Source organism: Argiope bruennichi, chromosome 9, assembly GCF_947563725.1.
Source record: "Argiope bruennichi chromosome 9, qqArgBrue1.1, whole genome shotgun sequence".
NCBI classification, from domain to species: domain Eukaryota; kingdom Metazoa; phylum Arthropoda; class Arachnida; order Araneae; family Araneidae; genus Argiope; species Argiope bruennichi.
The window spans coordinates 117253127-117275907 of record NC_079159.1 but is presented as its reverse complement, the minus strand read 5'-3'; the positions used below and the strand labels follow the sequence as shown (position 1 = coordinate 117275907).

Sequence of the window (22781 nt, the reverse complement as noted above, 5' to 3'; positions counted from 1 at the left end):
AAAAAAAAATCCATTGTTCTGTGACCAAAATTGATCAAATTTGGGAAATACTGAAAATTGCTATTTTAGATCATTTCAGGGTCTTGAGAGAGATTTTAAGGGATCACTGTCGAACTAAAATCATGTACTGTTATTACTTTTTCAAACGGCCCTAATTTAGGTTATAATTCAGTCAATTTTAATAATAAATGAGATGTTTTTACTGTATATTGATAATTTTTTACTAAATATAATTGATAGGCCTAGGGAACCGTATTAAAAGAACATAAAGCATTTAGCTATCTGACACTATATTGTATATTTCTAATGGAATTTCCAAGGCATTCCCCCCCCCTTAAAAATAAACTCTCATAAGTTTAATAGAAATTTAATATTTTAAAATTCATCATGGTTTGATTTTTTTATATTGTTCTAATCACTGATCAATATTATATTAATATTCTGCATTTTAATAAACAAATAATTAATTTTCAAATTATCAGATGGTATTTCTGATATTAATTGATAATTGACTTCTGAAAATATTGTTATGAACACATGACTGTACAAAATTTTAAAGCTCTAATACAACAGAAAATTTCATTGTTGTAAACATGCCAAGTTAGTTGTGATTATTTTTCACTTTTAATGAGTAAATGCAGGATCAAATCAGTTAAAATGTAAAGTTTACTAATGTTCTTCAGTTGTACTATTTCTTAAAATACTGACTTACATCTTCTTAAAGTGAAAGTAGGAAAGGAAGTTAAAATTTACATTAAAATACAAAACAGTTACTTTGTCTAAGGGTAGGAAAAATGTACTAATATTTTACAATATATCTATCATAACACTCTTTAATCAATTTCACTATGAAGGGTATGAATTTATATATTCTTCTAGGGAGACATATAAGAAAGTAAAACATCGATTGAAATTAATATTTTATTATCCATATATTAGAAACATGTACAATGAAATTGATAGTATATCAGTTATAAAATGCAATATATACATAAATACAAAATAAAATTTGATTTTCATAAATAACATCAACATGGTGTGAGGCATGCCATCAGATGTTCTAGCTTATTTAAAAAGTTCCTTCCTTCCATTTTTTCTAACGTCACTTCCCTGAAACTTCCTGCCAAGTTTTGCCACTTTCTATCACGCACCAATGTACTAGGATAAAAGTCTGTAGTCTGTGGAGAAAAGGACACACTCACATGGATTCCATTCTTTGGACTACAGCGAAGAGCTATCACCCTAAAATTATAAGTAGGTAGTAAAGAACAATTAACGTAATTTTGAATTTTTATCTTATCAAAATTTATAGCCAATGGGCTTAAAAGTGATTCATTATATATTAGAGATATTATATTAATATGTACTTTCTGTCCTAAGCCTTCTAATTACAACTTACTATTATAAATGCATAATCAAATTATGTCCTCTACATTATAAAAAGGGTATAGACAATAAAAATTCTTAAGTCTAAATGTACCAACACTAAGAAATTTTGCAATTTATTTATTAAAAAGCTATCACAAACAGAAAATGAAATTTTTGTAGACAATATCAACAATGAATAACAATAATACATAAATATTACCTGTCACCAGCAGGAGATGTCATCAAAACTGAAGATGCATTTCCAGTAGGTTCTACATTTCCTACTCCTAAATTAATGCCAGAGGACAGCACTTTCCATCCCATTAGTTTTGCTAAAGCTTGGGCTGCATTCACTTGATGCTGAGAGGCCTAATTCAAGAAACAAAAACAGTTCTCATATCATTGGACAGAAATTGTATAAATACAAATAACTGCATTAATTTATATTTTAAATAGATTAAATTGCTTTTTTTGTCACAATCAATATATTTCTATTGCCCTCTTCGTGAAGGGATCTTTTATGAGGAAATTCCAAAGCAAGCAAAGAAGATAGTAGTTATAAATTTCATCTCCTAAACAGAAATAGATTTGTAGAACTGAATTTTAACTGCAGAAGTAAATCATATCTGCATTATAAGAACATACACCTGGCATACACAACATAAAAAATAAATGTGAATCATTTATTTGGGCTGCAAACAAAACTAAAGGCAAAAGAAGCCTAGTGTTTGAGTGAGAATATAGTTATTGGTAGCATCTAAAGAAATACAGTACATAATTAAAGGTAGCCAAAAGACTATACTTTCCCAGAGGAATCAACATTTGAGATGCTTTATTGTTTATTATTAATTTTTTTCTAAGTACGAAAAAACTGATGTTGCTTGACTAGATTTATGTATTTCTGCACAATGTGTTGGGAATAGTATTGCATGAATTCAATTATCCTTTAACTTTTGGGATGTCTATAAATAATGGCAACTCAAAAACATTACTCATCAAAATTGGACTACAAATGACAAAAGCAACATGACCTTGCAAAATGAAATCTGATTACATTCTGATGACAAATCCTCCAGTCTTGGATAGTCAAACCATCCAAGCTATATATTTAGAAATTTTATAATTTTTTAATACATAACCATAGATTAAACGAATGACCAACTTCATAAATTAATCTTTTATATAATAGGTAAGAATGCATCCAATACTGTGTCATCTGAAATTAGATTACTCTGTTTTTAATGTTAATATTACAAAATATCCACAGCTATTATAATTCCAAATGAGCTATCTTGAAAAAAAAAAATGCTCTCTCTCTCTCTCTTTTTTTTTTTTAAATGTACAGTTTCAATTGAAAAACTACATTTATGTGATGCTGTTACTTTTTCTTCTGAAAACAATCCTTACTCAAAAAAAAAATTCAAACTCATTTTTGAATGGTATTTAATACTTTAATCATTTTGACTTTATAAACAAATAAATTAATTAAACCATGCCCACTAAAATATTTATAGCTTAGAATTTTTATTTCAAGATTTTCAATGCTTTTATAATTAAAAGAAACTAATTTCATATACAGTGCATAATAATCTAAAATACAATAAAAAAATCTTTCAATCATTTACTTGGCACATGAGAAGATATCGAAGCTCTTCTGGTTCATAAGATAATGACATGGTTCTACCATCCCTACAAATTGCCTTCAAGCTCTTTTCCTCCACATGAATAACCAATGGTGTTCTATTCATCAAAAATGAAATATTGTTTTAATATTTTGTACAAAAAATATGTCTGTTTTTACACAATTTTCTAAAGATACATAGCCAAAAGAGACAATTTTTAAAAAGTTATGAAAATTTTAAAAATGAACATTATGCAGGACAATTTTTCCCAAGAAACATTTAAATTATATTTTATAAAACATTATAATCAAAATTGCAGATTAAGATATTTATTTTAAAACCTTTGTACAATAAAATTTTAATGTAATTTTAGAAATAAAGATTAAATTTATAAAAAGAAAAACAAGGATTAAGAAGCAATATTTATATTGAAAACTAAGCAACTTGCTTTTATTATTTCCTTCGGTTATTCTTAGATTTTATTTAAATACTATGCTATTTATTTCCAGAATATTAAAAAAGAAGGGAGTGATAATCAGTTCATGAAAATAATTCTAGTAAATCAGAAATTCTCCAACAGATACTGATATACAACTTAATTAAATTTTTTAAACATTTTTTGATAAGATAAAATTAGTTTTATTTTAAAATTATATATAAATTAATTTAAAGCAAAAAACAAAGCTAAATGCTAGAAAAAAACATTACCTGCACATAGTTTCATAACCAAGAGTCATGATGTTAATTTTTACACTGCTTAGTGTGGGGCTGCTCAGACATAACCAATGTGCCACAATCAAAGGATCTTTTATTTCACAAGCAAAGGTGTCAATTATCATCATTGTCCTAATTAAAAAAATTGAAATGGGAATAAAAAATTATTTCATAATAAGATTAGTATTTTTTTTTTTTTTTTTTTTTTTTTTACCTCAGTTAGTAAATTGTAGGAGTGAAATTTGCAGCATGTTTAACACTTTATTTATTGATATTCAATGACATGTTGTATAAAATATTTTTCATTACACATTCACATTATTAATGAAGTAGTATAAAAGCTTTTATAAAATCTTTTCTTGTAGAATGAATGCTGAGAATCTTTAAATAGGATATAAAAATGCATTCCTTAAATAAATGGATTTTGACTTTAAATATGAAATTAAAGGATATTTTTTTTTTTTTTTTTTTTTTTTTTTTAATATTTCAAATTTTATTTTCAAAACTAAGAATGATACATGATCAAAAGAAATAGCAAAATTTCAGATAATTATTGAATGAAATTTCAATTTAAAAAATAAATCCTTTAATTTTTTTTTTTTTTAATGGAAGCATGCAGCATAAAAAATAATTTTGAAAGTTACAACACTAATAAAGGAAACAATAAAAAAACGTAATGCTTCATTTGGTAATTTTCTTACTAACAATATTATCATAAAAAGTAATTTCTCACAAATAAAAAATGTTCAAAAAATGCATTTAGCAAATTATATAAAAAGAATCCTTTTTAAATATCTGTCAATTAGAAAATTACTGAAAGAAAGAAAAACTACTGCACTTGAAATCTAAGTTAATATTATATAACTTTATTATTTAGTAAAGACTTGCAAATAATGATGAATAATTTTTAGTTAGGATAAATTACTCTTCTAAATGTACTTTAAATTAAACACAGATCAATTTATAAAAAACAGAACAAGATACTTCAAATATATACATTTTTAATTTACTTTAGATTAAAGTATTTACAAATAACAATGAAGAAAAAAAAATGATAAAAATCTCACCTTAATCTTAGTACAACATGTCGAGTTTGTTTTATAATTTGTTCCAAAAGAGTTTCGCTGCAAAATAAAAATGTTTTATTTATATGATTATTAGAATACTTTATATTATGAAGAAAAATATATATATAAATGATTGATTATTTGGTATTAATATAAAAAAGTCCTTAATTTGTACATTTTATATATAAAGTTACAATAATTACAGATAAATTTCAAGTATACTTAAATAATATTCAAAGGTTAATTATTCTTTATGTGAGATGGCAATGGACTGTGTCTCTCACATTATATGGTGCTGTTTTGTTCACAGTTATTGCCCCATTTTCACTTGAAATCCCCCCACCCCCAATTGGAGTAACGACAGGATATGGGACAAACAGAATTTGATAATTACAGTTTCCCTATAGCTGTTAGAAAAATTAGTCACAAATTACCATATTTGGAAGGGATAAATGACTGTGTCAAAACTATGATCCTTTAATAGATGAGTAAGTAGATTTTGATATAATTTAACCTGCAAATAAAATTATTTAAATCAAATTTCTTATTCCAAGCCATGTGAACAACGCAGAAATAGCTTAAGTTGCTTGCTTATAAAACAGAAGTTTCTATTCTTCAAATGATTATTTAATGTCTGATACAAAACATTTTAGACTTTCTGATAAATTTAGAAGGCATAAAATACTTTTCCTGCTGATACTAAGAAGAAAGCATACAAAAGTCTTAGCCTACTAATTAATCTGTTCGATAAATGTCCATCTTGGATTAAACTCCATTTAGTTACTGCCTTCATTTTATAAAAAATATTCAAGGCATTGATTGGAATCTGATTTTTCTCCAAAGTATAGAGCTAGATAAGGCTCATGAAACATGTTCAAAGAAAGAATTTATTGATACAATACATCATTTCGAAAATAAATCACTAAAACCTCATAATAAATTACAGTACTAACCCCTCTACTTAGATAAAAATAAAATATTGATGTAGATGACTGGTTTCAACATGCTAGAATGCATGAAAATACCAAATATCCTGTCATCTTAGCTAAGAATTATGTTATGGATGATTTGATAATCTAATATTACCATCACAAATACCTGTATGTAAAAAACCAGCTTATTTATGCTACAATAAGTCAATATTACTAGATTGTAAAAACTGCTATTAAGAATAATCTAAAAGTATGTGCAGTAGCTCAACTTCAAAGTAATTTCTTTCAGCAGATGATGGGTGATTTTTCATTATCTCAAGAAAAATTTTATAAGGTTTTCTAAAAAATTGGAATGGACTTACATGAGCCTTCTCAACTGTAGTTCTAGAAAGAAGAACTCAGAAAAGATATGTGCATGTTTCAATGGTTCAGTGTGAAAATCATGCATCTTGAAATATTAGGAGATCTCTGGCATTTACAACTGCAGTCTCATTTTTTCCCTCCATTGTTTTATCTTTGAATTGAAGTGAGAGAAGGTAAACCGTATAAATTATTCGATGATTATGGATTCAATGTTTTAATGGTTCAAAGAGTGTGTTCTGTAGAAAATGTTGTTAATTACTTATACACAAATAAAGTTGGTCTGAATTTCTATCTCCCTTCAACTCCCCATTTTGTGGGCTGTGGGAGAAATACATGGAAGAGACTAGGTGGCTTATATAATATTTGCTTTACACAGGTAGAAATATATTTAAATTTGTGATTGGTAGTTCTAGTTTCATGTTACCATCATTACTGATACAATTTTTCAACTGGTTCAATACCAGATGTGTTGCTTATATCTAAGATGACAGATATAAGTTTCTCTTATTGACCAATGGAAATGTATCCAGCAAATGTTTGTATGTTTTTTGCAATACATTACAGAAGTTTTAAAACAAACCAAAATGGCAATTCTTTCTATAACATCTGTGTAAATTACCTTTTTTTAATGTCAGATGACAACTTATCACGTCTTAAATGGCTGATGAGTTGTGTGTTGAAAGTGTTTTGAGATTCCAACAATCTGGTAAATGAGGCAAAACTAAAAATTCATCAAAGAATTTTGGACATAAATTCCGTATTTCGCCATTTTAGTTATGAACAGACTGAAATGAGAATTTAAGTGGTTTTAGTTTACCACTGAAAATAGTGTTTTCTATGAATGTAGTCAAATCTATAATATTTCCATATTGTTTCTATAATCTATAAATATTTCCATTCGTTTTCTGTCTTTGAAGTATTATTAATATACTTTCTGATATTTTTGATGCATACTTATATATCTATTTACTATTTCTATTAATACATATTATGAAGATAATTACTTGATTTAATTAAGTTTTTAATTATTATAAAATAGGAATTGAGAAAATGAATGAATAATGTTTGGATATGGATAATTTATATTAATAATTTTAATTTATTTATGACATACTGTATTTCTAATTAAAATGTATGCAGCTTTTAACATTGATAAGTAATTATTTACATTAATATATTGATGATAAATAATTAGTAATTTCAATTATGTTCGAAGTGATAGTATTTTTCATGTTTCTTTATGACTATCATGTCAAAACAAATTATTTCTTTTGATTATCATAACTAGTATGTATAATATTTATGTGATTGTATCTCCTACACCAAATAGTGCTGTTTTGTTATTATTGTTTTTCCTTTTCCACTTGTATATATATGTAAATACAGAGCTTATCTTCTGCCTTATCAAGGTGCAATAATGATTTCTTTCTCTTCATATAAGGTAGCACAATTTCCTTTAAATTAGGAAGATGGGCCATTAAGAAAATTTCAATCTAAATTTTAATTGCTATTTTCATTATGTATTTTGTATGTGTTTCATATGTATATATGTCAATCTTATCTCAAAATCAAATTTTTTCACTATAATAAGAATTTAATTAATTATTGGTTTTTGAATTGAACAGTGACACAAACTTCTCTTGATAATCATTTCAAAAATAGTGTGTGCTGTGCTTTTCTTCAGATATCAAGTTAATTTAGAATGTAAACTTGGAGCAATTTTTTAAATACGATTATAGAAATAACTCTGATTACAACTGAAAGCTTCTCACCAGTATTAGTTACACCAAGAAAACAAAAATTAACATCTTAATGTAGGACAAAAACCACACTTACTATTCAATGGAGCGACGAATTGTTTCGATATCAGATGCTTCTGGTCCTGCTAACCTCCTCCTTTTGCTGATACCCAAGGCTGAAGTAGTTGGATGAGGCATAGGGTGGTGGATTGCTTTGTAATGCAACTCTCTTAACAATTGGTGCAGTGAATGCTCTAGCACAGGCTTATGTTCACGAGTTTGAGTGCTGCTGGTTGTACCCTAAGATAGATAAATAAATATTAACATGTCAAAATGTCTAGGTCGAAAATTTTTATAACCCTTTTATATTTTGATAAAACTGCTGAAAAGTATAATGAGTGATATGAGAAGGATCATAAATTTTCCTTGAGAGTAAATTTATGATATGCAATTATAAAGTAGCCAATTTATATATCCACTAAAATGATTAATCCTTTTGGCATTTCCTCTTTCTCAGTATGTCTATTATACAAATCATTGAATCTGTCCACTTGTATAATAGCAACCATTAATAACACTTATAATCTAGGAGTTCTCATAAACTAAAAATGTTAATTTTCTCTCTTTGCAATTACTAACTTGCTTGCAAAAGGGTGTAATTTCTTTTATTTCATGTTTGCTACTTATTAGTCATAGAGCAACTATGAAGGTGCAGGTGCAATGTTCTATTTAAGCAAAATTTATGCAAGGGCACTAGATGGTAGCAATAGAAATTCATAGAACTCAATTAAGATCACCTTAAAATTCTTAATGGCAAGAATTTATATAAGAGAAGAATGAAACATAAATAATTCAATCTCCCATCTATTTTTCCACTGCTCAAACATGTAGTATTTGACAATATGATTGTAATGAGTTCATGTCTTTCTAATGTAACTGTTCCAAATCAAATGCACTTTTAAATAAACTTGAAAATATAAGCAATACATTAATGCAAAAAGGTTATAATATGCTAATATATATCCTTTAAATTTTTTGAATAATTAATAAAAATTTTTTATAATTATTATTTAATTCTAAAAATATCTATTACCTTAACACGATCTTGGACGGTTGTATGGCATAAACCTATTATCAACTGTACACCAGGAAAGAGCTGTAAAGTTCAATGAGATTTTAAAAAATACCACAAATTCTCCATGGAAATTTTTAAAACACAGCAAAGCATTATATTTTGGTAAGTAGATTATATAAATTTATCTTACTGAAGTTGTAATTTGATTTCCAACAACAAGGTTAGGAATATTGGATTGTGTTTGAACAGCTTCACTGGCAAGCTGAAATAAATATTATACATATCAATCAAAAGACATTTTAAATAAATTTAACATATGAATATTTCTGATTTAAATCAGTAAGTGCTATCATTAATAACTAGTAGTAGTAGTTAATAACGATAACCTTGAAACTTTTTTCTTACACTTGCTACTTAAATGTACTAATATATTATTAAAACAATAATTACAAAAGAGTATGATAATGCAATGGGTTTTTTTGACGATTAATTGCTGAAATGCTTTCATTGTGCAAGAACCAGAACACTAAATGTGTACGTTGGACATTTTTTTTGATTGATTGATCACAGAATTACAATAGTCGTCACAAAATCTCATTCATTTCATATATTTAATTCATCGAGTTTATATGCTTATAAAAACACAGACTGATAGAATGACAACTCCTTGAAGGATCTGATATAATATCTCATTTTTCTCGGTGAGTTTAGAAACACGGAGATTTAACAAAATCTTTTCAAACAAATTTGAAAAAATATTTTCAAATTTTTTGATGATTACAATATTTTCTCCTTGCACACTTTATATACAAAATAATAATAATAATAATAATAAATGTTAAAAAAAATTTAATGGCTTCTTTTTTTTGTAATAATAGTACATTGATAACTAAAAAGTGTATTAATAAATAAACCTCATTATTCAATAATTTTACGGATATGACATTTCTGTAAAAATATGACAATTCAGACTTGTGCTAAGATTACTTATTTTAAAAATTTGTAAGTACTGCCATATCAATCTGGTGAGTACCAACTTTATGAAACACATATTCCAAGTCATTTATGGAGCAACATTTGTCAGATACATGCAATTCATAACACGTACATTTACAGTCACAGTGACAATAGATAACATAACTGACTTTTAATATATCAGAAAACATGTTAGAGCAAAACAAAATAGCACATTGATTAAAATGAAGATGAAGGAAAGTTAAATGATTATCCTTCATAGCAATGGAACAAAACAAGAGACCCATCAATTATTTCAGTTCATTTATTGAATATTCACTACTTTAGGTAACTAGTTGGTTCTTCATGATTGTTGATTGCTAAAATTTTTAATTAAATATCTGATATATTTTCAGTTCTGAGGAAACATCAACATTTTAATTAAACAAAATTCCAATTAAAATTTCAAAAAAAGTTCAAAATGCACATTCCCACCCACTAAAGTATATCACGACAAATTTGTTACCTACAAGTCCATACTGTAGTGTGCCAGTGTACATAGGCAAAGATTCTCCTTTATTATTAGTAGAGATGTGCCAGACTGTACACTGATTAATTTCTTTTAAGATCAAACAGTTTCTTTATTTTATACATTTTATCTAATTCAATTATATCTTCAGTGATAAAGAGAGAAGAACTCAAAGTTTGTAAAGAAAAAGAAAATCTAGCAAAGATAGGATCTTAAAGTGAACAGGAGGACATTATCACTCCAAGTGTTACTCCAGTATCAAATAATAAAAATTTAAGCAATAAATTTCAAATTGCATTGTCAAGAATACCTTTTGAACCAATAAATTTAAACAAACAAAAACAGAACATTGTATTTTCTGTATTAATTAAAAGTTAATTTTCTTCAAATTAACTTTTAAATTAATTGAAAAACCTTTTAACATCTCAGATCATTTATACATTAAAAATGAATATATCCAAACAAACTACTGAACCTACTTGAGAAAAAAGTTCTTTGCAAAATAAGACATTCTGAGCAGCTTCCAATTTCTGTTGCCAGTGTACTTCAGTTTGACTTAAACTGCTGCCACTTAAGGGTATAGTTAATTCACCACTGGCTATAGTTTCATTATCTAAAAGAATACATCAGTTTTAATTAAAATAAGAAGAAAATTAGTCACAGAATTAAAAAAAAAGTCAAATTTAGATTTCATAATGTATGATCAATCATTTACTAATTAAAGAAATCAAGCAAAAGGCTTTTTAATTTCTTTTCCACTCCCCCCTTCTTTCTTTCCCCCTCTAATCTTAAAGAAAATTAGAGATTTGAACTGAATTGTAACAAGAAGCAGCAGCTTGTTAAAGCCCATTTTGAAAGTATGACATACATACATGCAATCAATCACTGACTGAAAAGTTCTGAACCCCACTACAATGACAATATGTGAAGTTTAGTGAAATGAATATGATATTCATCATCAGAAAGTTTGCAATGATTGTCAAATACTTTTTAAAGAAAGAAGAAAAAATAATACTATACTTCAATATTTTTATATGAATATATAAATGCAAAAATGCTCATTTAATGTTTAAATAATGCATAATTTTACTATTTCTTAATCCAGCGAGAGTTAAATAATAATAATGCGGTATGATTTTTATTAATAATGCTTTCTTAACAATTAAATGTAAAAAATTTATAAAGTAAATGGAAAATTAGTCTAAAATAGCAATTTTTAACATTTCATAACTTGATAAATTTTAATGGCAGGGAATGAAAGAGTTTTTGTTTTATTTAGTTTAAAATGTTATGTCAAAAATATTTAACTAAATATGATTGATAGAATTAGAGACTTTAAAAAGTTAAATTTTGTAACTTTTTGAGAAATATATTTCTTGACTCGAGCAACATAAAATACAATTCTTCTCATCAATTAAAATATTTTTCCAACTGTAGATATGTGGCTAACTCTAATAATTAAAAAATTAACTATTGAGCCATGATAAGAATGGACACCCTTTATATGTATATAAAATTTAAATATATGCTAATATTGCAGAAAAATATAGTTTACTCGCTTTTTTCTCATATAATTATTCAACTAATCACGAGCAACTGTGATAGTGTGCGATACATCACTGTATAATATCACAAGTAGCCCATGATTCCATTGATACGTTTTTATCATGGAAAACGATTAAATGTAATCTACGCATTTTTAACAATATTTTTATAGCTGTCTCATTATAATTACCTTATATCCATGCATTCAAAACAAACAACGATTATTCCAAACTATTTTCTCTTCTTTGCATATTAAACTCTCTAACTTCCCCCTCAATAATTACCAACACACACCATTTTTATATAACTAATATTTTTTTTAATACCTCTATATTATACTGTTATTACTTTTCCCACATATGGATAGTAGTAAATAAACATAATGGTCTGGAATTGAAGTATATAAATCAATAATGATATGCTAAGAGGTATGCAAGTAAAAAAAAAAGGTTGATAAATATTGTCTCAAGTCAAACTGGTTTTATAAATCAAATTTAAATAAGGGGAGACTATCAGAGTCAAACATTGTGTGAATTTTGGAGATCTTGTTTAAACTCATCATGCCATATAATTTAAACAACACCAGAACAGCAGTATTAATGTTATTCTTAATGGCAATATAGAAAAGGTTTTTACCCATTTGTATAGATACATGGATGTAGCTGAAGCCTTCAAGTTCATTAGGTAAAGTGACTTTGATGGCATTGTGTCGGACTGGAGGCCCACTAGCAGGCAAAACTGGCGGAGGAGGTGGGTTTTCAGGCACCTCATTCTTGCTTACTTCAAAAACTCCAGATTGCCAATACCTTGAACCAGCTAAATAAATAAATAAAAACATAAATAGTAAACAAAATAAACTTTCAAAACTATGATTAAAAAACACCTTGTAATTTTTGCACTAATGAGCTCAAATACTCCCTTAAAACTGTTATATTTATTTGTGCATTTCCTAAAATTCATATAATATTTTGAAGATTCAATTAAAAAAATAAAACTGTACAATTTAAGAGTTTATTTTTCAGAAATAAAAGTTATTCAATCAAAATAATTGGTTGCCTGAAAATTTAAATGTGGATTTTTATAAAAAGTTGAGAAATGTATTTTTTTTAAAAATAAATTGTAATGTAGTTATAGTAGATTTCATGTATTCTTCAACTGTCAGTGGCATTACTAATTTCATTTTCTTCATTAGAAATTATTATATACACATCACACATATAACACTGAAAAAGGATATATATATATCTGTATTGTGATTAGAAGGACCAGAGAAAAAGATAATTTCTATGAGGAAGAGACAACCCAACTGTTCGACAAATAACTTTGACATCTTCATATATATTCTTTTGTCACAAAATATTACTGTCCACAATATGATTATATAAATTCTGATATAAAAGCTGCTCATTTCAAGTCTGTTTAAAATTATCAAAATAGAGAGCTGTAAACAAAATTCATTAAATAACTAAATTGAAATGCATTGCCTCAGATCTCAAGAAATGTAATCATATAGAGCAACAAATTAAATTGTATTTCATATTTGTGTAAAAAACATATTGCAGAATATTGGAAGACAGTATGAAATTTATTTTGCCTAAATCTATACCTATTATATTTTAAAATATATCCTTAAAAGAAGATGCCTATGAGAAAATTGAATTCTACAATGTTTTCAACCACTGATTTTACTCACCACTACGAAAGCTAAGATCTCCTAATATATTGCTCCCTATTTTCTTTAACCTCCATGTCTGTCGCATATGAAGTAACTCAATATGAAAGTCTGATAAAGTTCTGGTTCGAATTGTTTCAGACTGAGATTCCCTTAATCTTTCAGATCCTCTCATGAGAATAGCAGCAGCATTTGAGAGTGCCTATAAAAAAAATTCATAATAATCTCTCATAAGACAATTTTTCAGGTGAAACAATTACAGTACAAATAATATATATCCTATCAATTAATTTGCATATGCACATACACTTAAAAAATATATTGATAATTTTTTGGGACATTTACAAATAAACTACTAATTTAAAGGATTGCATATAGATCTCTCTAACTCTGTGAATTCTCTTAAGCTAAAACCCATGGCACACAGAGCTATTAAATATCCATTCAGACAAACTCCAAATTAATTTTAAAAAAACGATTATTGAAAGTAAATAACATCCTGAGCATAGCTTCCTTTTAGTACATTAGTTAACTAGTAGATGGAAATGTCACTCATTCACAGTACTCCCAAAATTGGTACCAAATTTAGGGATACTCCATACCTTGTCACTTTCTTAAATATTATACTAAAAAAAGAAAACCAAATGAGGTATGTTCTTAAGAACTTCAAGGGGGCAGGGGGGAGAGGCATTACCATGCATGTAGTTCATAAATTTCAAATTTAATGTTCCTATCAGATAAATATAGACAGTACATTTGTCACATTGTACACACAAAACTAAAAAAGCTAGAAAAACTGGTACAGGCATGCAAATGCAAATAAACAAGCTAAACACTTAATCAGCATAGCCTGATGTGGTAGGCAGCACCTATATAAGATAACAGGTGTCTGGCAAAGCTCTTAAATGAGTTCTCTCTGCTACAATGACAGATTATCAACACTTAAATGACTTTGAAAATGGAGTTAAAATCGAGACATAAGAGATGGGACAAAGCAGCTTCAAGGTAGCAGTGAAATTTATTTTAAGTATGACAACTTCATATGTATACTATGAATATCCAGTAAAATATCAAATCTGAATCATCAGTGTAGCTGGAAAAAGACTGAAGGATTAGGATCATTGACGACTGACGAGAATCCTTAAATAAGATACACATGCAATAACTTCCTCAGATTGCAATGGATTTTAGCACTGAAGCATCAACAAGTGTTAGTGTAGAACTTCATGAATCCAAAGAATTTATACGTCAACAAGGGATTGTTCAATCAAGTGAAACCTCTCGGATGAAATGGAATATGTGCAATGAATGTGACAGGGAACTCTTGATATGTCAAGAGATAAACCTGATAAGTGACCTGTCCGTTCACCTATACCCATTTATGCCTAAACATTCCAAAGGATTTTGACAATTGCAGAATAATGTGAAAGCACACAAGTTGAGATCTGCTACCGAATGGCTCCAGGGACACTCTTCGCACTTCCATTAGTCATCTAAATCACCAAACATGAACATTATCTGAATGCATTTATAATGAACTATTCAGAAGAGAACACTATATCATATTCCCATAGATTCCCTATGGTATTCATGAAGTGAATTACCTACAGTATATTCAGATGTTAGTTGAGTCTCCACACCATGTTGTTGCAAGACTTTTACATGTTCATGGGGGGCTTTACACAATATTACAGGGACAAAATTAATTTAAAAAGTATATTTTTCACCATGAATTCATTTTTAATTACATCAAGTTTCAATGAAATAGAAAAGAGTTTTCTACCAATAAACAACAACAACAAAAAAAAAAAAAAAAAATCACAAATCTTGATTTTTGTACCTTCTTAGAATGGAAAGTTAATTTTTCATTGATGTTGATTTGATTCAGAAATATTTTTCAGAAAAAAATTTCAGAATATTTAACAGAATCTGAATAAAACCTACACAAAAATGTTGTAAATTCAAAGTGCTGATTTTAATTGCGTATTTCTAATTTAAGAGCTAAATTCTAAAAATTATATTTATTTAGCATCTTGATAAAAATTTATATTCATAATTTATTGTCTTTTACAGCTCATTCATTGAGGCTATTTGTTAAATTTAATTCTAATTAATTCATCTAAATATAATTTCATAGCTACAATTCTGTTATTTTAACCGTCTTACATATTTTCTGTTCATACTTAACCATTGTCTACACTAATCATTCTAATGGTGATTAGTCCCATAACGTCAAAGCACTATTAAAAATAAAAATGCCATGATCATCTGTCTATTAAATTTTTACGTATTGTAAGTTTTTCTTTTATTCATAAAACAAACTCCAGATATTAGACAAAATTTTTCTTCTTTAGCTTTAAACAATTGAAGATAATCACACAATTAAATATTTGATAAAAAAACAATTAAAAACAGTTTTGAATTTCAGGGCAACAATACAATCTATTGCTAAAAAAAAAATTTTTAATTAAAATTTGCCAAAGTTAAAGAAAAATTTGCATGCCTATTAAATTGGTATAATAGAAAAATATTTTTTTAAAATCTTAAGATATAAAAATTATTATTCTGCTATAATTTCAGAAGCTATGCAATTAAACTTCTAAATTTCAATTAATTTTTAATTAATAAAAAGTTAAAAAATAACTCTAAGCAGAACATTACCAAGCACTCTCATATGTACCAATCTTGGTAGTTCTAGGTCAAATTACCTGACCTGTAGAGTGCTAAAACACATATCTTTATTAGTAGTAGAGATGCTTAAAATCAGCATAGCATCATTGATACAAGTCTTTCCTTTAAAATCTTTTATATTAAAATTCATAATATTTAAATATATTAATTATATTCAAAGTAAATAAATATTAGAAAAATTCTTGCATCGAATATACGCTTTTAGCAAATCCAACATTACAAATTTTATCATCAAAAAAAAAAAAAAAAAATTGTAATGAAGAGTACTTACTTTTTTCTTTTGTAATACTGCAACAAGGGGTTTCGCCTCTGCAGGGTCTTGAGCAACTGGATCTATTACCATATATCGTTTCTCTTTAGCAATATTTAAAACATCAACGAGCACACAAACTTCAGTTAACATAGACCTAATGGAAAAATTAGATAAAGTATTCAATAAAAGAGGGGAAAAAAGTTATTAATAATAGTCTGCAAATAAATAATGATTTCAATTTACATATGTTTAGTTATCCTGTTAAAACTTTTATAATAAAAAATTTGGTTGCTTACAACTGAAACATTTTTCAAATCTACAAACATGCTATTTGTGAGTTTAGTTGCTCTTTTCAACTAAATTTATTTACAACAACCTAATTCTACTTTCTCACTATTAGTTTAGAAGTATAGATTATTAAATTTATTAGATAAATAAATTTAATATCCTTAAGATACTAAAAAAATACCAACTATGTTAGATTTTACAATCAATACTTTTCCTCCTATTTTTTCAGATATTTCAGCTCCTCACATACTTTCAAAGATACAACTTCATGAATGGGGTTCCAGATAACAGTCAGACAAATTTAGTTATATCAATATTCCATTTTGAATCAAGATTAGAGATATTTTGGGATGATCTGCTTTCAAATGACAAGGTAGATACACGAGTTACCCCATCCCTCTAAACTTCCACACCACAGCAACAGGAAGATCTTTGGCTTGATGGATTTAAAGTGTACTATTCAATTAGGTTTTGAATTAGAAGCCCGAGATCTAATCAAGTCAAGTGGCCTCTAAAAACCTGTCTAATAATAACATTAATTTATTAAATCTTAGTACCACTTTTTTAAAGTAATGTTGAACTTATTATGAAAATACCAGTTTTAATATACTTTACAACATGAAGTATATAGCTTAAGTGAAATAAGTTATTTTTAGAAAGAATGTTTTATAGAAAATGAATATATTTCTATATATCTTCAACACAAAATAATCACTTTCTTGACATGTAACTAAAATATTACAGCCCTAGAGATAAAGATTCTAGCTCCTTATTCAAGAGTACTTCCTGTAGATCATTCAGCTAAGTCCATTTTGTTTGTTATAATAAAAAAAAGTAAAAATTTATAAGTAGATTGAATTTTTCAATTTTATATACATGAGAGTTTTATTATAAATTCTTATCAATAATTAAGTGTCAACATAATAGTGCATGTATCATTTTCACTCAGTAGTAGTTACTCTCAAAGCGAAATGTTATTTTTAGTTGATGAAACATTTGAGTTAAATTTCATTCTCATTTGAATAATTATCACTGAGTAAATTTAAAATTTTTTCTTAATAAGCGTCTCTATTTAATATTGTAATTTTAAATTTTGATTTACAAGCAGTTGTTTAGAATGTAGGGTCAGATTTTGTTTAACATATTTATCTAGTTAGAGTTGCAAATATTTTAATCAGATTATTCAGCAAAATATTTGCTTTCTGAAGTCGCTTTGAAATTATTTATAATCCTATGATGAGTCAATTATCAAGACATTTGTTTTTTGTTCAGAAGCGAAATGTCACCTTCTATATAAAGAGAAAAATTTATTATAACTTTTACTTGCTCTGAGGTATGACAGTACAATGATGTCAGGTTATCATGAATCTAAGAAAATGATTTGAATTAGAGGGGAAAGCTTTACTAAAAAGTGACTGAATATTATTCTTTTACATCTATGTACATAATTGATTCAGTTTATTTATATATGTTTATATATATATTTTTACTTTAAAATTTTCAAATAAAAGTTAGCCTTATCAAAAACTGATGTCTTTTATAATTCTTTCATAACAAAGAATTTACATCTTGATTAATAATTCCCCATCTTGGATTCCTGAAATGCAATCCTAACTATTATTAGAATTTATTTGAAGTCAAACAAAGGAAATCAAAAAGAAAAAACATCACAATGTCTTATTTTTAGTGCTGTTTAGTTTATTTTTAATGTTTGATTAATGAATGTTTTAATTATTTACTAATTATTCAGCAAATTTCAATTTAATCAATTAAATCATTAAACCACCAAATATGACTCATAATTTATTCAAATCATTCCAAGCATTTTGAAGCTAAATTATCTGTAGCTCAAATTAAAATATTCATAACTCTGACTTTTCTACTTGCCTATATATATACTCTTTTAATGCTACAAGCAAGAGTAATATCTTGAAAAGCAATTTTATAAAATAATTATCAGTCTGTGAGTAAAACAGCAGCTAAAAACACTCCCAACTTCGTAAAATTGCATTCAAACAAACTTTACATTAAAGCATGCTTTTTGATACAGAAATGGACTATCTTAATTGCAGATATTTTTCTAGTCTGATTGATGGATGTTTTATATTTTCAAACATATTTTGATATATTTGCACAAATTTAAATACACTATTTGTAAATTTAAGAATAATACTCCAATATTATTTGAATTACATTAATAAATAACCCAACTTAGGAGTCTAAAAATCAGAATCATGAGATAAATATTACTCAGATAGAAATTTTCATTATCATATATCTATGTTTCCGATAGGAAATTTATTAAAAGTTTTAATTCCAGATTTCTAATAATATATAAAGCGTTTAAATCTAAATAATACAACTTTAACACCAAACACTGAGAAATTATTTATATCCATTTAAAAAATTGAAAGTTTACCATAGTCATAATGAACTGCAAATAAAGAGTTCGAATATGAATTTTAAATAGCCAATAATAAAACAAACATTTTTTTTTTTTTAATTTTAAGCAAAAAATACAGAAATTTGCAAAAGGAATGTGATGAATTTTTTTTTATAGTTATGAACGGCATTCAGAAATCTCTTTCTAAAATGCATATACATAATTATATTACAATCTTACCTTAATTTCCCCCGCACAGAATCCCAAGGCCATAGAGAAGCTTGAAATGTAGCAAGTTCTTTGCTATCTTCTTCAGTAGAATCTGCTGATGTTTGTTGATCGCTTTCAGTTTTCACAAAATCTATTTTATGAGCCAAACGTGTCAGATTCTCTGACATAGAAAGAGGCCTAAAAAATGAAGAAAAACATAACAAAAATGTATAAACTAAGAAATTTATTATACTTAAAATATATTAATTACTACACTTCAAATATTTTTAAATAAAAAAAGTAATTTAAATAAATACTAATTTTCCTTGATATTTGTATAAGAAAATGCAAAGTTTTTGATACAAAATAAATTGATATTAATGTTATAAACAGTAATTTAAATTTTCTAATTTCTTAAAAAATTAACAAAAGGAGAATTAATTATTAGGAATTTTGAATTTAAAATAATGATACTTGCAAATTATAATAACTCTTGGGTTTACTCACAACAGAATCGCTATGCTTTTATGAGATTTCACAATTATGATTTCTAATTTTCAGTTAAAATTTAGTGCAAACATGATAAAAGATTTATCACAAAAATTCTTGTCAAAATGTTTACATTCCTAGAGAATGTGTATGCTACACCTTTTTTTTTTAGTAAATTTAACAAATTTGGGTAAAATTATTTTTAATGAATATGAATAAATAATATTGTAATAGAATAATAAATTATAATACAATGAATATGTTGCTAACAGTTTTCAGTTTACCAAATAAAGAAGTAGGTACCATCTTATTCTTAATTATTAAACAATTTTCTAAATACATCCATATTATTTATTTTAATATTTAATTTCTTTTTTATTCCCTTTTAATATCTAAAATTTGCCAAACAAAGAGATAAATGCCATATCATTTTCAATATGTATGCATTAGTTTCTGCTAAAGTTTTCTAATTCACAACATTTTTTCAAGATATTTCTTTTATTCGGAGAATATGACATTCGCAAACTTTAATCTACCAAATAAAGAATTAGATGCTATTTTGTTTTTTACAGGAATATTACTTTTATTAATTGAACAAAACAGCCGACATATAAAACTCTATATTAACAGTGAAACTATTTAGAAATGTACTTTTTAAATTTGCAAAAGGAAAAAATATCTTCATTTTTGAAGATGATTCCAAATTATCATTTGTCTCTATTTTAAGATTGTCATTTATTTTAAAATTTATACATTGCTAGGCTGAGAAGTTGACATCGATCAAAAGGTTATACGAGTATGTAAAAAATGCCATAGATTGGAACATTTATAAATGGAAAGTGTTGCATTCTATATTCGATAGAAAGATGTAAGGGAAAATAGATGGTTTTAGTAAAATTGTTGAAGTTGATTAAATCTTGTTCATCTGACTTAAGAGCCATAGCAGTAAGATACTCCCAAAAGAGTGGATTTTAAGAGGAATAGGCCGGGAATATGATCAATCAATCAATGCTTTGTTGTCCGAATCTCAGAAAGAGATGCTGCTACACATTCTGAGGAAATCCTCGAATATGTGGAAGTGGAACAATGATCTATTTAGAGAGTGACACATGATATGGAGACATAATATGGAGCAACTTGAAGAAATTGATACATTCATTTCACTTTAGAAGCACAACTTCAAAAATATATGTTTACATCCAATATGCAGGGTTCAATTATGTGGCAAAATAAAAACTGTTAGAGCACAACTTGGTATCATCTTGAGCTATATTTTTTGGATTTTATGTGGAAAAAAAAAGTACACAGAGAAAAACAATTCTTCCCTTGAATCACTGAAAGTAATTCCTGAAATCCAGTCCATAATGTAAATAATACAATTTAAAACTATAATGCTGCCAATTTTGAACCAAATAAGATCATAAAAGAACTAGAAAAGTGCTATATCGATTAGAAAATATATTAATTTTACAGTTATTATTTATTACCTTTTGAAAATGAAATATAGCTTGGAAATATCATCTAAAACAAAGCATTCTTAGAGTAATCCTCAAGTCTTTAAGAAGACTCCAGGCACCCCTAAGGTATACTGCCAAGATGGTCATCATCTTTGCAATAACCTTCCATAGTATTAAAATCTCAGACTCGCAATCAACATAGTACCAAACTTTGTATCAAAATTATATAAATTTTTTTAATCATTAGTTTTTTTTTATAAAAATAAATTACTTCACATAGTTTGTTTTTCAACAAATTCTTAAGATTGTTAACACTTAATAAGATATTTGAAAAGAATGAGCTATTGGCAATGAATAACATAATTCTGAACAATTATTACATGACAGAGATTTCTTGAATATATTTTCTTTGCATTAATTGGAATATTTATGGCCTTTTAAAAGATATCCTGCGACTGACATAAAAAATACAGAGATCTTGCATTCGAAATCAGTGGAATTTGGCTCTAAATATATCCTCCTTCAATATAGAAACTTGGACTATTAAACGAAGCTACAGTTACTTCAAAATAGAAATATAATTTGCTTTATGTAAATTATACAAAATTTGTATAAGAATTTAAAATTGTAGTTTCGTTATTTTGAATGATTTATTACAATATTATCATTTTTTTTTAAATTGCATTAGTAACTTCATATCCAATAACTTATAAAAACATAATCTTAAAACTAAATAAAATGAGCATTATTTATGTGAAACTTAAAGAAAAATTTGTATAATTCTTTCTAAAAAGAGTAATTTTTAGTATCACTGCCAGAACAAAAGTATTTGCTTTATTACCTTATGTGTCCAATTAAAAGATTATAATCGAGAAACAAATAACGTCAGTCTAAATAAACAACTAGAATAAATATTCAGTTTAATTTTAACAATATACCCAATCTGTCCACAGAAACAAAACACTGTATTTTTAATATGAAACATAAATCATTCCTATTAATATCATGTATTTTAAAAGAAAATACATACTGAGAATAAATTTCTTGGCCATCGTAAGTTATTTCTTGTACTTGGTACTCTTGATGAGCTTCTATACATACATTCACCGACATCTTTTATAATTTAGGATTAATAACAATTAGCCTACAAATCAAATCTATAGGTTAAAATTATAAAACAATTACAAGGCACACTGTATTAGTAAACAATATTTAATATTTATCGTCTAAATACTGCGATATATTTCATGGCATACGGCTTGTTATTCGTATGCCTCAGCCAGTTTAAGTTGAAGTAAGAACAGTGTTTTCACTGGCTTAAACAGTTTTGACACGAGGCCAGCTATTGCGCACAATAGAAAGTCACGCCTACTTCAGGAAGATCACGTGTCCACAATGGGACAATGACAAGTAGTTGTCCCGATGAGACA

General features: G+C 26.7%; 1 protein-coding gene across 1 annotated transcript; it reads right to left on the bottom strand.

Annotated features, from left to right (window-relative positions):
• Positions 1 to 903: 903 nt before the first annotated feature.
• On the bottom strand, positions 904 to 22671 carry LOC129984839 (mediator of RNA polymerase II transcription subunit 17-like). The gene is made up of 14 exons (XM_056094806.1): positions 22382 to 22671; positions 19436 to 19603; positions 16543 to 16678; positions 13602 to 13782; positions 12545 to 12724; positions 10843 to 10976; positions 9071 to 9142; positions 8899 to 8961; positions 7903 to 8105; positions 4772 to 4828; positions 3699 to 3836; positions 2994 to 3108; positions 1589 to 1737; positions 904 to 1242 (listed from the first exon to the last, which is right to left on the bottom strand). The coding sequence occupies exons 1-14, from the start codon at positions 22462 to 22464 to the stop codon at positions 1029 to 1031; spliced, it is 1893 nt and encodes a 630-aa protein (XP_055950781.1). The 5' UTR covers positions 22465 to 22671; the 3' UTR covers positions 904 to 1028.
• Positions 22672 to 22781: the final 110 nt, after the last annotated feature.

Bases quoted from the DNA above. Each gene is read 5' to 3' on its own strand.
- LOC129984839 (XM_056094806.1), bottom strand. From the start codon at position 22,464: ATGTCGGTGAATGTATGTATAGAAGCTCATCAAGAGTACCAAGTACAA. The intron at 16,679-19,435 runs GTAAGATTGTAA...TTTTTCCATTAG, and splicing joins TCTGTGCGGGGGAAATTAAG to GTCTATGTTAACTGAAGTTT. The intron at 1,738-2,993 runs GTAAATGATTGA...TTCTTGAATTAG, and splicing joins GATATCTTCTCATGTGCCAA to GCCTCTCAGCATCAAGTGAA.